The sequence below is a fragment of the Copidosoma floridanum genome, unplaced genomic scaffold (assembly GCF_036245765.1).
Source record: "Copidosoma floridanum isolate Cflo_tuat_1 unplaced genomic scaffold, Cflo_Japanese_pri ptg000009l, whole genome shotgun sequence".
Classification (NCBI taxonomy): Eukaryota; Metazoa; Arthropoda; class Insecta; order Hymenoptera; family Encyrtidae; genus Copidosoma; species Copidosoma floridanum.
Genome location: NW_028321886.1, coordinates 8,746,550 through 8,759,496, shown reverse-complemented (window position 1 = coordinate 8,759,496; position 12,947 = coordinate 8,746,550). Strand labels below are relative to the sequence as shown.

The 12,947-nt window shown below is 40.2% G+C and overlaps 2 protein-coding genes across 3 annotated transcripts; both read left to right on the top strand.

The window, feature by feature from the left end:
- The first annotated feature begins 290 nt into the window (after positions 1 to 290).
- On the top strand, positions 291 to 4,391 carry LOC106638021 (protein GPR107). 2 transcript variants are annotated; one of them, XM_089589375.1, is made up of 11 exons: positions 291 to 396; positions 563 to 825; positions 966 to 1,076; positions 1,167 to 1,327; positions 1,415 to 1,566; positions 1,880 to 2,100; positions 2,186 to 2,319; positions 2,393 to 2,660; positions 2,736 to 3,008; positions 3,091 to 3,263; positions 3,332 to 4,391. In XM_089589375.1, the coding sequence occupies exons 2-11, from the start codon at positions 736 to 738 to the stop codon at positions 3,492 to 3,494; spliced, it is 1,746 nt and encodes a 581-aa protein (XP_089445501.1). In that variant the 5' UTR covers positions 291 to 396; positions 563 to 735; the 3' UTR covers positions 3,495 to 4,391. The 2 variants fall into 2 exon arrangements, with proteins under 2 accessions (XP_089445501.1, XP_089445502.1); XM_089589376.1 differs by having other exon boundaries at positions 3,344 to 4,390.
- Positions 4,392 to 5,427: 1,036 nt separating this feature from the next.
- On the top strand, positions 5,428 to 9,777 carry LOC106638009 (putative G protein-coupled receptor B0563.6). Its single transcript, XM_014351007.2, has 5 exons — positions 5,428 to 5,656; positions 7,995 to 8,144; positions 8,852 to 9,096; positions 9,230 to 9,505; positions 9,574 to 9,777. The coding sequence occupies exons 1-5, from the start codon at positions 5,428 to 5,430 to the stop codon at positions 9,775 to 9,777; spliced, it is 1,104 nt and encodes a 367-aa protein (XP_014206493.2).
- The last annotated feature ends 3,170 nt before the right edge of the window (positions 9,778 to 12,947 follow it).

The following is a 12,947-nucleotide window of genomic DNA, read 5'->3' as shown; positions in this document are numbered from 1 at the left end:
AAAAAAAAGTTTACTGCAATAGTGAAGGTCATTGCGTGCTTTCAAAATAATTTTAATTAATCAAAACTTTTAGAAAAATCTTTACCAGATAAGTTATTAAATAATACTCTTTTTTCATATACACGTAATACTTGACAACTGGCGAAAAAAGACGTGATTAGCATAAAAAATTCGAATTGTTTATACTTATTAAAACCAATCGTTGTGGTGTAACACGCAACGCAACGGTTGCATGAAAATAAACCTTTACGTTCGCGTACGCTTTTGCAGTGGTAGAGAGGAAGACGGAAGACACACTTGCTTCTTTGCTTGCACCTTTTTTGATCATTTCGCATCAGCGATATCGCGGTGCTTACCTACATCAAAACATTGTCTTTTCTTGTCATATGTTCACATGTAAGTAATAATAGCTAAAAAAAGAGTAAGTTTGCACAAGTAGACTTAATTACAATGAAACCTACGTCTATTCCAGTCGCCTGGGCGATCAAATTACTCTATCGATATATGTGACTTGTACATAAACGTAATAGTTAAAATGTTAATAATTAATTGTGTGTGACAGTCAATAAGTTGGACGCCTTCATTGAACGAGGGTGGAGGAAAAGGTCCTTGACATTTGGATACGTGCTCGAACATCATCTTCGAGGATACGTCAAACTTCCAGCGTGAGATGTGTACAAGCACTGCCTGCCTTTGTGTTAGCACAACACATTGAGAGAAAAAAACTAAGAGAAAATGCTGTTTAAGTGTGTACCCGGCCTCTTGGCCGTTCTGCTCCTCCTCGTCGGGTTTATATCCGCGAGGATTCATAAGTTTAATATTAAAGTAAGTCAATTCTCACGAGGTATTATCACTTATTTAATATTTTGCTCATGAAGCTCATTCGAGTCAACTATAACAGGCTTAAGTATTAAGTATGGTAATGAGGACAATGTCTTGAAACTTGATGTATATTTTGTTTACAGAAAGACAGTAGGCGATTCATATCTTTGAGCACCTTTGGATTCTACAAAGATGGAATATTGGATGTTAGCTTGATTAATTTTAAGGCTGTGCCGTTCAAAGAGTCTGCTGTGGTGAGCTCACTACATCTATTGTCAATATTTATTTGTTATTTATTAGCGACACTCGCGCAAAAAATTGGTTCATATATTTTTTTTTTATAGTTTGGCTTCACCCTGGATCGTACTCTGAGTGATGCTATGAATCCTTATCTGGACAGTCATGATAAATGTGTACTTCAAGGTGCTACAAGTACGAAATCTGATTACGAGCAAAGGGATGAAACAGCTGTCATATACTTTACCTTTGACTTGAAGGAGACGCGGTAAGTTGTCTGCTATGCTTATCTGTGATGTTTTGGAAAATTCTATTTTCTCATGTTGGAATGATGAAAACACATGTATGATCTTAGGTTGATGGTCAACTGCAGTAGCAATGTGCACTCGTTACATATTTATCAAAATTCAAGTGCAATATGGTTAGCTCGAAACAAGAGGGGTTCAATGAAGAGTTTGAGTGACACTGCTCTATTTCCTAGAAAAAAGAGAGATAGTTCTCCTCATGGTAAGTTATTTATAACTTTGTATGAAATATCTATTGTTTGGCGTGTCTTGGTCCAAAAATTTTATGTAAGGATAGTCGAATTTCATGAACTACTCACTACTAGCAAGATATGTAGGAAAAACGATATTATTGCTATATAAGCTTATAAGATATTGATTTTAAAAGTGCGTTAATTAAATGGTTGAGGTGTGATACTTTAATGTTAATTTTTTTTACCAAACCTTTTTTCACGGAAAAATTGGAAAATTATAATTGAAATTAGAGCAGAGAGGTTAAAGTGTATTGTCAATTGATTATTTTAAAACTTATGTAGAGCTGAGACAATCCAACAATACGAAATCAAATGGTGCTGCTGTAGAAAGTACCTCGTGCTCAAAAACGTTGCCAATGTCTGTTCACGAAGTCAATAACGAAAAACTGTATAACACAAGTTTTGCTATGTACGTTGCTAATGAAGATCAAGAAGGCCTGTACAATTTATATTTTCACAATTGCCCCAACTATGGACCTTACAGAACGGAAGTTGATTTTTCGGTAAATTAATTTTTAAAAAAATATTTTATTTACCTTTGCTGTTTCTTACGGTGTAGTTTTAAAACTTGAATATACTTTATTTCAGATGGAAATAAAAGAAATGAATGATAACAATTTTTTGAGTGCTGGCGAAATGCCATTGCCAGAATTGTACTTCATGATGGCTGTTTTGTTCTTTCTTTCGGGTTGTTTTTGGGTTTATATTCTCAAGCACAGCAAGTATGTTTGAAAACCAAGTACTTGTATCAAATTTTTTGTACATAACCACTAATAAATTTATCAATTTTCACAGGCACCCGGTTTTTAAACTTCACTATCTCATGGCTGTTCTCGTTTACCTGAAATCATTATCTCTGTTATTCCATGGAATTAATTTTCATTTTATTCAAACAAAAGGTGAACATGTTGCAGCATGGGCTGTACTGTATTACATCACTCACTTGTTGAAAGGAGCTGTGCTGTTTATTACTATTGTTCTCATTGGCACTGGGTGGACTTTCATCAAGCATATTTTGGCCGACAAAGATAAAAAATTATTCATGATTGTTATTCCACTTCAGGTGAAACTTGGAGAAAAAGACATGAACAAAACTTTGTAGGTATAATTAGTTACATTGATAATTTTGGCATTTCAGGTTTTAGCAAATGTTGCAGAAATTATTATTGAAGAGAGCGAAGAAGGTGATATCGAGCACAACACGTGGCGATACGTGTTTATCCTGGTCGACTTACTTTGCTGTGGTGCCATTATGTTCCCAGTTGTCTGGAGCATAAGGCATTTACAAGAAGCAGCTCACATGGACGGCAAAGCTGCTGCTAATTTGCGCAAACTCAAACTGTTTAGACACTTTTATATAATGATAGTGTGCTATATTTATTTTACTCGAGTGATAGTATTCTTGTTAACGGTAAGTTGACATTTTTAGTGTTGAAATTAAAAAAAAAATTATTTCATTTCATACAGTATATCCAATAAAAACGTTTTGACAGATTGCTGTACCTTTCCAATACCAGTGGCTAGACGAAATGTTCCGTGAAATGACTAATTACGTATTTTTCGTATTAACTGGTTACAAGTTTCGACCAGCATCCGCAAATCCTTACTTTACTCTATCTCCTGAAGAGCTGGCTCAAGAGGACGATGATGATGAGACAGATATTGTGTATGTTAAACATTAGTTTGGTCAACTCTTTTGACAGCGCGTTCTTAATTTTAATAAAACTACCACAGTTTATTTTCTAGCGTTTCCGGTGGCAGTGCAATGGCTGAGGGTCTCAGCAAAGTGAACAAAGTTATTAAAGTCAACAGGTCGAATATTTCCGAGGTGCCGTCGACGCAAGAGGAACGAGATACCCTAATCAGCAAAAGGGAATCCTTGCTCGAGTACGACTGAACGTTCTTTACTACCAAACTTATGATATTTATTCATCATATGGTCACTTTTTTTCCATAAGGAACAATTAGAGAAAAAAAAAAAAAAAAAAAAAAAAAAAAAAAAATGATGGGTGTGAAGAATGAGCAGTGTTATCTCGGCATTTTTTTCGTAAAGCGCTTGATATGCAAGCAGTGGCCGTGACGTGAGGGAATAAGATTTTTCATGCATGTTTTCTTTCTTTTTATTTTTTCTCTTTTATTCGGCGTGTCTTATGTTTTTCCAAACATATGGAATAAAAATCTTATGCATACTTCATGTTACGCAAGAGTGAAAAGTACTTCTTTATACAGACTGAGAAATTTCCTAAGCTTAAAAATTTGCATCTCCTCGGAGCGTTCCATCAAAACAATATCTAGATTTCTTATTGTTTTAAGGATGCATTTATTTAGTTGCAATAGGTTTAGTTTAAAATAAGATACTAATATGTTCCTAAATTAAAGATTTTATAAATCTCATATCATATAATACCACAAACTCCTTTAAGGATCGTTGTAATGATATTATAGAAAAAAAACTTTTGCTACTTCAAATCAGATACAAAATTGAACGAGAGAAAAATATTTTATCTATTTTTGCATAAATGAATGAAACTATTATTCACATTCCATTTTTATAATCCAAAAACTTTTTTAATGATTGAACCTTTGTCCTCATAGCTTGATAATAAATTTTTTCCATGTATTTTTCTATTTTTACTTTTACAAATAGCCATCCATCGAAAGGAAACGTCTCTCAAATGAATCACCTAATAAAATTCTTATCACATTAAGTTGATAAAAGCAATTATTTTCTATTTTAAAGTTTTTTAAAATTTGAACCTGTTGACTTGAAGTTTTTGCATAAAATAAATAATTTTATTTTTCATGTTATTTAAAATAACACTGTATGTTTAAAATAACACTGATGTTAATTGTATAATATTTTGCTGTATATAGCGACGGCCCAGACGAAGAAAAGCTTAGCTCAGATTTCTCAATGTTATTTTAAATGGCAAAATCTGAGCTAAGCTCTTCTTCGTCTGGGCCTATTAGGAGGTCGTGCGTTAAATGATAATTGCTTGTGTGTTATGTTAATATTACTGACTTTAGTAAATTAAAAAAAAAAAAAACTTGTACATGTGTAATAATATTTAACTAGCTTTGTCAAAAAAAAAAAAAAAAAAATGACCAAATGAAATATGTATATTTATAATGTTAAAAAATAAAAACGTTTCATTAAATAATTATCAACGTAATTCTATGTTAAAATAGTATAAAACATGTTTTTAATAATCAAACGTGTTAAAAAAAAAAGTTTTTTTCTTTTGCATGAACATTTTAATATTTTACTGTCCATAACGAACTTTTCATAAATTAATTTGTATTAACTAATGCATATACCTAAAGTAAGTACTTATGTGATAGAAAAGAATAACAAACTTTGTTATATATACACATGCATATACGTATACGTAGTTTGTATATACTTAGGTAATTTTGTTTCGATCAAGTTGAATAAAATTTGTAAAAAAAAAAAAAAAAAACCTGCTGTACTTTTTTCGTCTATACCAGGAAAAAAGAGTGCCTATTTTTCGAAACAGTGAATTGCGTTTCTTAATGAACATGGGTCGACAATCCGGGAAATCGATAATTTTACCGTATATGTCTGTTGGGACCCGCATTTTCGGTACAGCAAACAACAGTTTCGAGAGAATCGCCGAAGAATACATATATAGTCCTTTTTACGGTTGGAGACTAGTTAGTTGGCTTTTGTTGATTAACACGTGAAACTTCCTCCACGCACGAAATGAAAATCACCCGAGCGATTTATTTCACACATTTACAATCGTGAAAATAAAAATTGTCGGTTGAGCGTCAAAGGTAAAAATATATATAGAGAGAGAGAGAGAGATATGAACGATTCCGAAGAATCGGCGAACAAGTCGGCCTACTGGCAAGACTTTTGCGTCCCGCGGAGCGAAATTCGGAGGTACGAAGATCCACGGATCCCCGACTTGAGGAATGTAACTTACGGCATTGTCATACCGGTCATATGTTTTTTCGGCATCTTCGGCAACGTACTCAACTTGATTGTCCTCACGAGGCGCAACATGCAGGGGACGGCTTACATTTACATGAGGGGTGAGTTAATTTTGACATGTTTTTTCACTTTTTTTTTTTTTTTTTTTGGTAATTGTAACAAAGAGACTCGACAGGATGTGTGATCGTTCGAGAATAAGGCATTATTGCCAACAGGTCTAAATCTGTAAAAATACACGATTATTCCTTATTCCTTCGTTTCTATGTATAAATGCAGAAATAGTTCCTCCCTGTCCCGAACTTGGCTTACCGCACAGCCACCTGATCTACTTACTTGATCTTGCGCCTATATAGTCTCTAACATACATGAACATAATTTTTTTTTTTCCATCAGGTTTTCCATTGAACCTTTTTGATTTGTCGCGCATTAGCGTCACCCCACGTATACCTACGCAGGTGTAACGATAGCGCTGCATGTCAATCATGCATTACCGAGCTCGGTATATCGTATCTGATCGTTTCGGTGATTTTTCAAACTATATGCTTTGTACTGAAATTCATCGATCAAACTCGTTTTTTTCCTTTAAGGTGTAATAGGTATACTTGACAACAAACACCGTTAAAAGTTGAAAAACCCCCAGATGCCCAACGCTGTCTGATATTCATATAGTGGAAAGCTCATTTGGAATGAACGAAAAAAAAAAAAAAAAAAAGACCTGACATTTCTCATGAAATATTGACCGGCGTGCAATTTTCTCCACCTCCCGTGGACTGCAGTGTCCCAAAATGTTTTATTAACTTACGTATATGCGCACACGCGCGAACCCGTCAACCAGCTGGAGTTTTAAAGGGGGTCGCGAAACGCAAGAAAAAATTCGACCACCTTGACACTCTGTACACATGTATCGAGTGAGTGAAAGGAATGAATAAATGAAGGAAATTAAGGGGAAAGAAATCAACTCGGAAAACACGCAGATTGGAAAATCACACGCGTACCCGTCGTGTTCCCCTTTTTATATTCGTATATCTACATGACTCTCAATATTTCTTTAATATCCCCAAGTCCCATTGTTGTTTTGTGCGCGTGTAATTTCCATATTACCCTGTAAAATGTAACATCACTGATATGGTTAAAATATTGTCCGCATCGGTATGCGCTGTATAAGTATACAAATCGCCGCGCGCTCCACATTGCGTATGTATCACCGATTATATCGATTTGGGGCGCCAACAAGTGCTCGCGAGGGGTGAGAAATTAAATAATTGCACAAAGTATGGTACACACGCGCAGTACGTGTTATCGGAAAGTGCGAATTAAGGGAGATCGATGATACACACGAACGAATTTATCGAAAACCGATCTCCCCTCCCCCCCACCCCCTGCAGCGCAAAAAACGGTACACATCTCGCACACATTCGCTTGCATGAACAAACTCTCGAGCCCCTTCGTCCGTGGGAACTTCCGACTTAAGTTTGTCGTATAGACAAGCGAGAGATGACTATTTCGAGCTGATGGGCCAACAGTTGTAACTACCCCCAACATGATTCTCGTGCAGTATATACTGCAACGGTGAATTGGATTTCTTTTGTATACATGTTATATTTCAAGGGTTTTAAAAATGAATCTTCTTATATACACGAGACGACGTGGCCTTTTGCGTCTCTTTTCATCTTCTTACCCGGTGCGGAGTAAGTGCCGATTAACATGCACGTATAAGTATCAACTGAATTTAATCGTGTTCAATTTTTGAAGCTTTACGCAGTACCGATACGGTAGATTCTGTATTTGTTGGAGTAATATGTTTTGATTAAATTTTCTACGTAACTTGGATGTTGCGTTTTTCGAATGGAATGCATTAAACGACGAGACACTGTTGTTCGTTGGCCATGTAATTTGAATTTTTCAACCTCATACTTTAAACGATTGAAATTTTTCATCTCAGCCCTTTCGTTATTCGGTGAATTTTTGTTCCCGCCCCTCCAAAATTGTAAACAATTTTTCGATAATTGACATACTTTTGAAGGTATACGTATATGAGTTACGCAAAATTGCAGTTGAGTACAAAACGATTTAATTAAAAAAAATAATGCCTCTCGACTACTGCCTTGTATAGGGTCAGTGGAGGGAAGGAAGTAATTTGTTTTTTCCACTGTGGTAAAACCTCGTTCGGTAGATACGTATTCGTAAATAATTTATTCATACGAAAAATACAAACGCACCGCTCGCGTACCGCGTACATCCACGAGAGATTCATTGATTTTTCACTTGGATATAATTGTACTGTACGCCTGGGTGATCATCGAGCTGATTCATTTTTCCACCGTTTACAAAGTGGCTATCATTGGTAAAACGATTCATACCCGCAACATATTTATATGGGAAAAAAAAAAAAAAAAAAAAAAAAAAAAAACAGAAAATGATCGTGTTTGTCCATTGCAGGATACTCAACGGCCTCGCTGCTCGCCCTGGCCATCTGCATCTCGTTCACGCTGCGCGTCCTCACCCACAGGGATAACCTCGGCTGGTCCAGCTGGCTGCAGGCCTTTTACCACGTGCACCTCGAGCTCTACCTCGGCAACAGCTGTCTCGGTCAGTCTTACCCATACATATACCCCTGAAAAACGGTCGAGCCTTCCCAGGGCCCGATAACTGCGCTCTGCACACGCTAAAAGGAAGAGTTTGGCTTTGTCGCTGCCGAGATAATCCGCGATTTTTTCGGGCTGTAAACGTATAAACTTTACTAAATCAAGCGCTCGACACTTTGAAGATTGTCCTTTCCCCCCCCCCTCTGTTTTTATTTCCACGTTCCAAGTAATTGCACGAAAAGTCCGTAAGAAAGTTTAACCGTGGCTCGATTTCTTTATTGAAAACTTTCGCGAAGAGCCAGGCGGAATGGCAACTTTTGTACGGTACACAGGAAAAAAAAAAAAAAAAGAAAAAAAAGAAATAAAAAGAAAAAGTCACGTACAACGACGAGGAAAATGGAACAAAAAAAGGAGCTTCGACAATGCAAAGTTTCCGACGCGCCGCGCTTATCGAGCACAGAGAGTTATGCGGAACAAGCACGGAGGACAAGGAGAGAAAAAAAAAAACGCGCGGCTGGTTCGTTTTATTCCATTCCTAAAGCGCGAGACGCGAAAACAATGGGAGGGTAAAAAAACTGGACGAGGTGGTATTAGCCCTGGAGTTGAATTTTATTAAAAATAAAGCGTACTCGCAAAAGCGCAGGGGTATTCAGCGAGTCGAGAAAAAGCCAGTGCAAGTATATAGTATATCAAGTGCGGGGGTTTTTGCAGGCGTGAGCGTGATGATGCTGTCGGCGCTGACGCTCGAGAGACACGCGAGCGTCTGCCAGCCCCGGAAACACCGCCAGCCCGTCTGTGGTTCGCCACGTTGGACCGTCCTCGTCCTGCCGTTGGCGACTTTCCTCCTGTACGTGCCCTACGCCTTCAAGGCCAAAATCCAGAGGTGTCTCCTCGCGAAGGCCGTACTCTACCGCAGACGGGAGAACTCGGACCTGCTGCGCTCACTGGTTTACAAGGTAAAGGTGTTTTATTAAATATACATGTATATATTCCCTTTGCATCGGTCAGAGGAAGCGCCAATTCACGTTCGAATCCGTTACTTTGGTCAGTGGTTTGCAGTACCCACACATGTGATTTTTCCCGTAACAGGTGTACAGGGTGCTGCTGGAGACGGGGTTCAAGGTGGGCCCAACCGTGCTACTGGCCGTGCTGAACTTGCGGATCGTGCTGGCGTACAGGCGCACGTGCGAGCGCCGCCGACGATTGACGCGTCGCAGCGCGAGGGACGCCAGAAGCGTGTCCGAGGAGCGTAGGCTCGTCATGCTGCTCGGCAGCACCAGCTTGCTCTTCCTCGTCTGCGTCAGTCCCATGGTCATCCTCGACCTCACCCTCAACGAGGCCAACCTCAGCATCTTCTCCTACCAGGTATATGGGTTCATTCTTTATTTTTTTTTTTTTATTCGCATCCTTACACGTATCATGTCTCCTTCTAGGTGTTTCGCGCCACGGCCAACCTGCTGGAGGTGGTCAACTACTCGCTGACCTTTTACATCTACTGCCTCTTCTCCGAGGACTTTCGCGCCACCCTGCTGCGGACGTTCAAGTGGCCCGACAGGAGCCTAGGCTCGGGGAGCAATAGCCCGAGCCCCGAGTACATCGCCAACACGCCCCCTCCGCTCTCGCCGCGTCGCGACTGAATTGGGGCTTTTTTTTTCCGTTATTCTCTCGAGAGCCGGATAAACATCTCAAGTTCAGGGGGGGGGACATCCGTAACGATTTGCTTGCGTGCGCTCACAGGGAGTTCTTCGTTTTAATTTGTTTGCCGAGCGTAAATAGTCATTATACGGCGCGTAACGTGGATTTATGTGTATACATATAAATATACCCTCGTCCTCGTTTGCTCGAGTTGACGTTGGGTTGTTGTTGCTTACCCCGTGTGTAAAACCCATTATGATCGCAATTTATGTAATATTTAGATCGACTCTGTGACTTTTTTTTATTTCTGAGTAGAAGTAAAAAAGAAGAACGCCTTGTACGTCGTCTCGCGCGTGTGCGAGAAATGATTTTGAAAAGTGTCAGAGATCGTTAACGCGGGCCGTGCGTGTACATTTTTGGAGTGGGTACTACGAGAGGAAAAATAAAAAAGAAAAAAAATAAATAAATAAATCACAGCGACAATGCTGCTATACCCTCGATATTACCTTCCTTTCCCCCATTTCCGTCTTAAAAAACAAACTTTAGGGGGGCTTTAGACTCCCTTTGGCTACCGGTCGCGGGCATTAGCCCGGTAAATTAGAGGAAAAAGAAATTTTCGCGCACACGACCGCGTACCTTTGTATTTTTTCTTTCTCTTTTGGCCCGACCCACTTTTTATGCTACCGAGAGAAATTTTCTTCCCCCCGTCGACGAGAGTACATAGCTGCAGCCGAACTTTTCCTCCTCCCCATTCTCTCCGAGTGTTTTCCGAAGAAACAAAGTTCACCCGTGCGGTCCTTTCCTCGATTACCTCCACCAAGGGATTCGAGCGTCTTTTCTCTCTCTGCTATTCTTCTATCGATCGTTCGCTCCGTCTCTCGCGCGCGAGCGTGTGTGTGTACTGGTCTCTCATTCTTCCTGGCAACGTATTGGCATCAAGTGTTGATAGGGCACGTTTTCTCCCTCGCTCCGGTCGATTCTCCTCTTCGGTGTCTTTCGCGAAAATAAACGTCCCGTGAGCCAAGGTGCACTGCCTTTTATTGCCCCTTAAAATAGAGAAGCCCGCAAGGGGGGCTGCTTTCGAGTCTCTCTTTTCTCTTCCTTCCTCGGCACTAAATGCGGTTTCATGGCTCCGCCGGTGGATGGTTCAGAGACAACTAAGACCTGTTTTTTTTTTTTTCAGATTTATCGGAGCTCTCGCGTCCGACCACACGCCGACCGTATCTACTAAAATATATCAACTGCGCGCGATCACCGCGAAATTGTACACCTCTTCTCCCGTAAAAAAAAAAAGTATAACCACGTTTCCCGTACATAAGTAGGATCAACTGTAGGTATGGTGTTGAGAAAGCGCGAGAGTATATGGTCGACGAGGCACGACCTCGTTCATCCAACTTATGGCTGGTTCTCTCCCCGGTTATACGTATATACACGCACACAGACACGCGAGTGCCGTGTTGTACCCATCATATCTCGGTCCGTGTATAACAGACGTACGGGAGAGAGAGAGAGCAAGGGGGGTGACAGCGACACTATTGATCAACATTATGTGCCGTATATATACTATGTCTCTCACATATTGGGGTCTGGGACCTTCGCCTCTATTTGAGCGCTCGAGTGGCGAGATAACGCGTATCTCTCCTCTATACCCCACTCTATACGCTTATCTTTCTCTCCTCCCCCAGGCGGTTGTGCGAGTCGTTGCAGGTGATGCACGGCTCCCGCCCCCGTCGACCTTTCCATTATTTAGCCGCGCGAGTGGTGCTCTCGAAAGCAACGGACGCGTGTGTATATGTATATTCTTTTTTTTTTTTTATAAACCACCGAGTGCGTGAAACATCGCGATGTACCTCGAGCTTTGCACGGAAGAGAACCCCCGAATTGGCTTGCCGGGGCTTTTTATTTTTCCTTCCCCTTTGTTTAATCCGAGAGAAAAGGAGGGGAGGACTGTTTTTTTTTTCCACGGCGTCTATTTTGCGGTTCTTTCGAAAATTCATGGCCGTCCGACGGACGTATAAGTATGGGGAGGAGGAAACGATATACAGTGGTGTTTGATTATTTTTCTTTTCCTTCGAGAGGGTGCGGTGGCACCGGGACTCGACACATTTGCGATAAATTAGGAGATAAGCGCGTATACCCCGTAGCTTCCGGGGACGTGTAATTGTTGTTTTCCGTCCGTTCGTTGCGATTGTGTTTGTCGAATCGTGTGAGCCACGAATGTTTGCTAACTCGCTTGGTTCAAATAAAAAGAAGGAAAAAAAAAAACAACATAACTTTTACATCATGCCAAGTTTTCTCTACTGACTCTGATCTTTTGTACTGTATATAATTATACGATGTGCGTACTCTGAGACATAGTTTTTATCTCAAATAAAAAACAATCGTTTGTTAAATGTATTATTGCCTTCCAATATGTATTTTATTTTTAAAATTTTCTTTTTTTAAGACTTCATTTATACGCACCCATTATTTCTTACCGTCTTTCTCGTTGCACTGCGCCCCCGCCCCCCGTATATCTTAACCTGGAAAAAATTCTTTTGTCCGCCAGCAGCGAGGGAGAGAGAAAAACTCTTGAAACTCGCAGTTGACACACGGCCGGCTCCCCTCCCGAATCGCTGCAGGTATACACGCGAGGGGCGATTCAACGAATACACACGCGGAGGCAAACTCGGACGGAGCCGGCCAGTAAATTTAACCGACGTGCTCGAGCCGAACGGAGGGAAAAAAATTTACACTGCACCACTCGTTTTCGACGAGGTGACGAAATAACAACGAGGGCCCTAATGCTTGGGATCCATTTGCGGAAACGGATTAAGCCATGGTGCGCGTAGGGCGTGTACAAGTGGGTTCGACAACAGGCAGCGATCGAAGAAGCGAAAATTTGATCTCGATTTCGTACGTATTAAGGCAACGTTGGGATGATGTTTCCCGGTAAGTATATATATACGAGCCTCACCCCGTGTGCAACATGAGCCACGGATATTATTGGAGTATAACGCGTGCTCAAGGTGGAGTGTACAAGACGTCAAATAATACGTATATTGAGAGAGAGGGAGATGATTTCCAATTGCAAACGTCGAAGCTCCTGTTGCTTTCACCTCGCCTGACAGGTCATATACCTACTCTTCGATAATAATGGCACCTGCAGCCGTGGATGTACCTACCATGAACT

Coding starts and splice junctions, on each gene's coding strand:
- LOC106638021 (XM_089589375.1), top strand. CDS start 736: ATGCTGTTTAAGTGTGTACCCGGCCTCTTGGCCGTTCTGCTCCTCCTC. Junction 1,077..1,166: donor CGTTCAAAGAGTCTGCTGTG/GTGAGCTCACTA, acceptor TTTTTTTTATAG/TTTGGCTTCACCCTGGATCG. Junction 2,101..2,185: donor GAACGGAAGTTGATTTTTCG/GTAAATTAATTT, acceptor ACTTTATTTCAG/ATGGAAATAAAAGAAATGAA.
- LOC106638009 (XM_014351007.2), top strand. CDS start 5,428: ATGAACGATTCCGAAGAATCGGCGAACAAGTCGGCCTACTGGCAAGAC. Junction 5,657..7,994: donor GGCTTACATTTACATGAGGG/GTGAGTTAATTT, acceptor TGTCCATTGCAG/GATACTCAACGGCCTCGCTG. Junction 9,506..9,573: donor TCAGCATCTTCTCCTACCAG/GTATATGGGTTC, acceptor GTCTCCTTCTAG/GTGTTTCGCGCCACGGCCAA.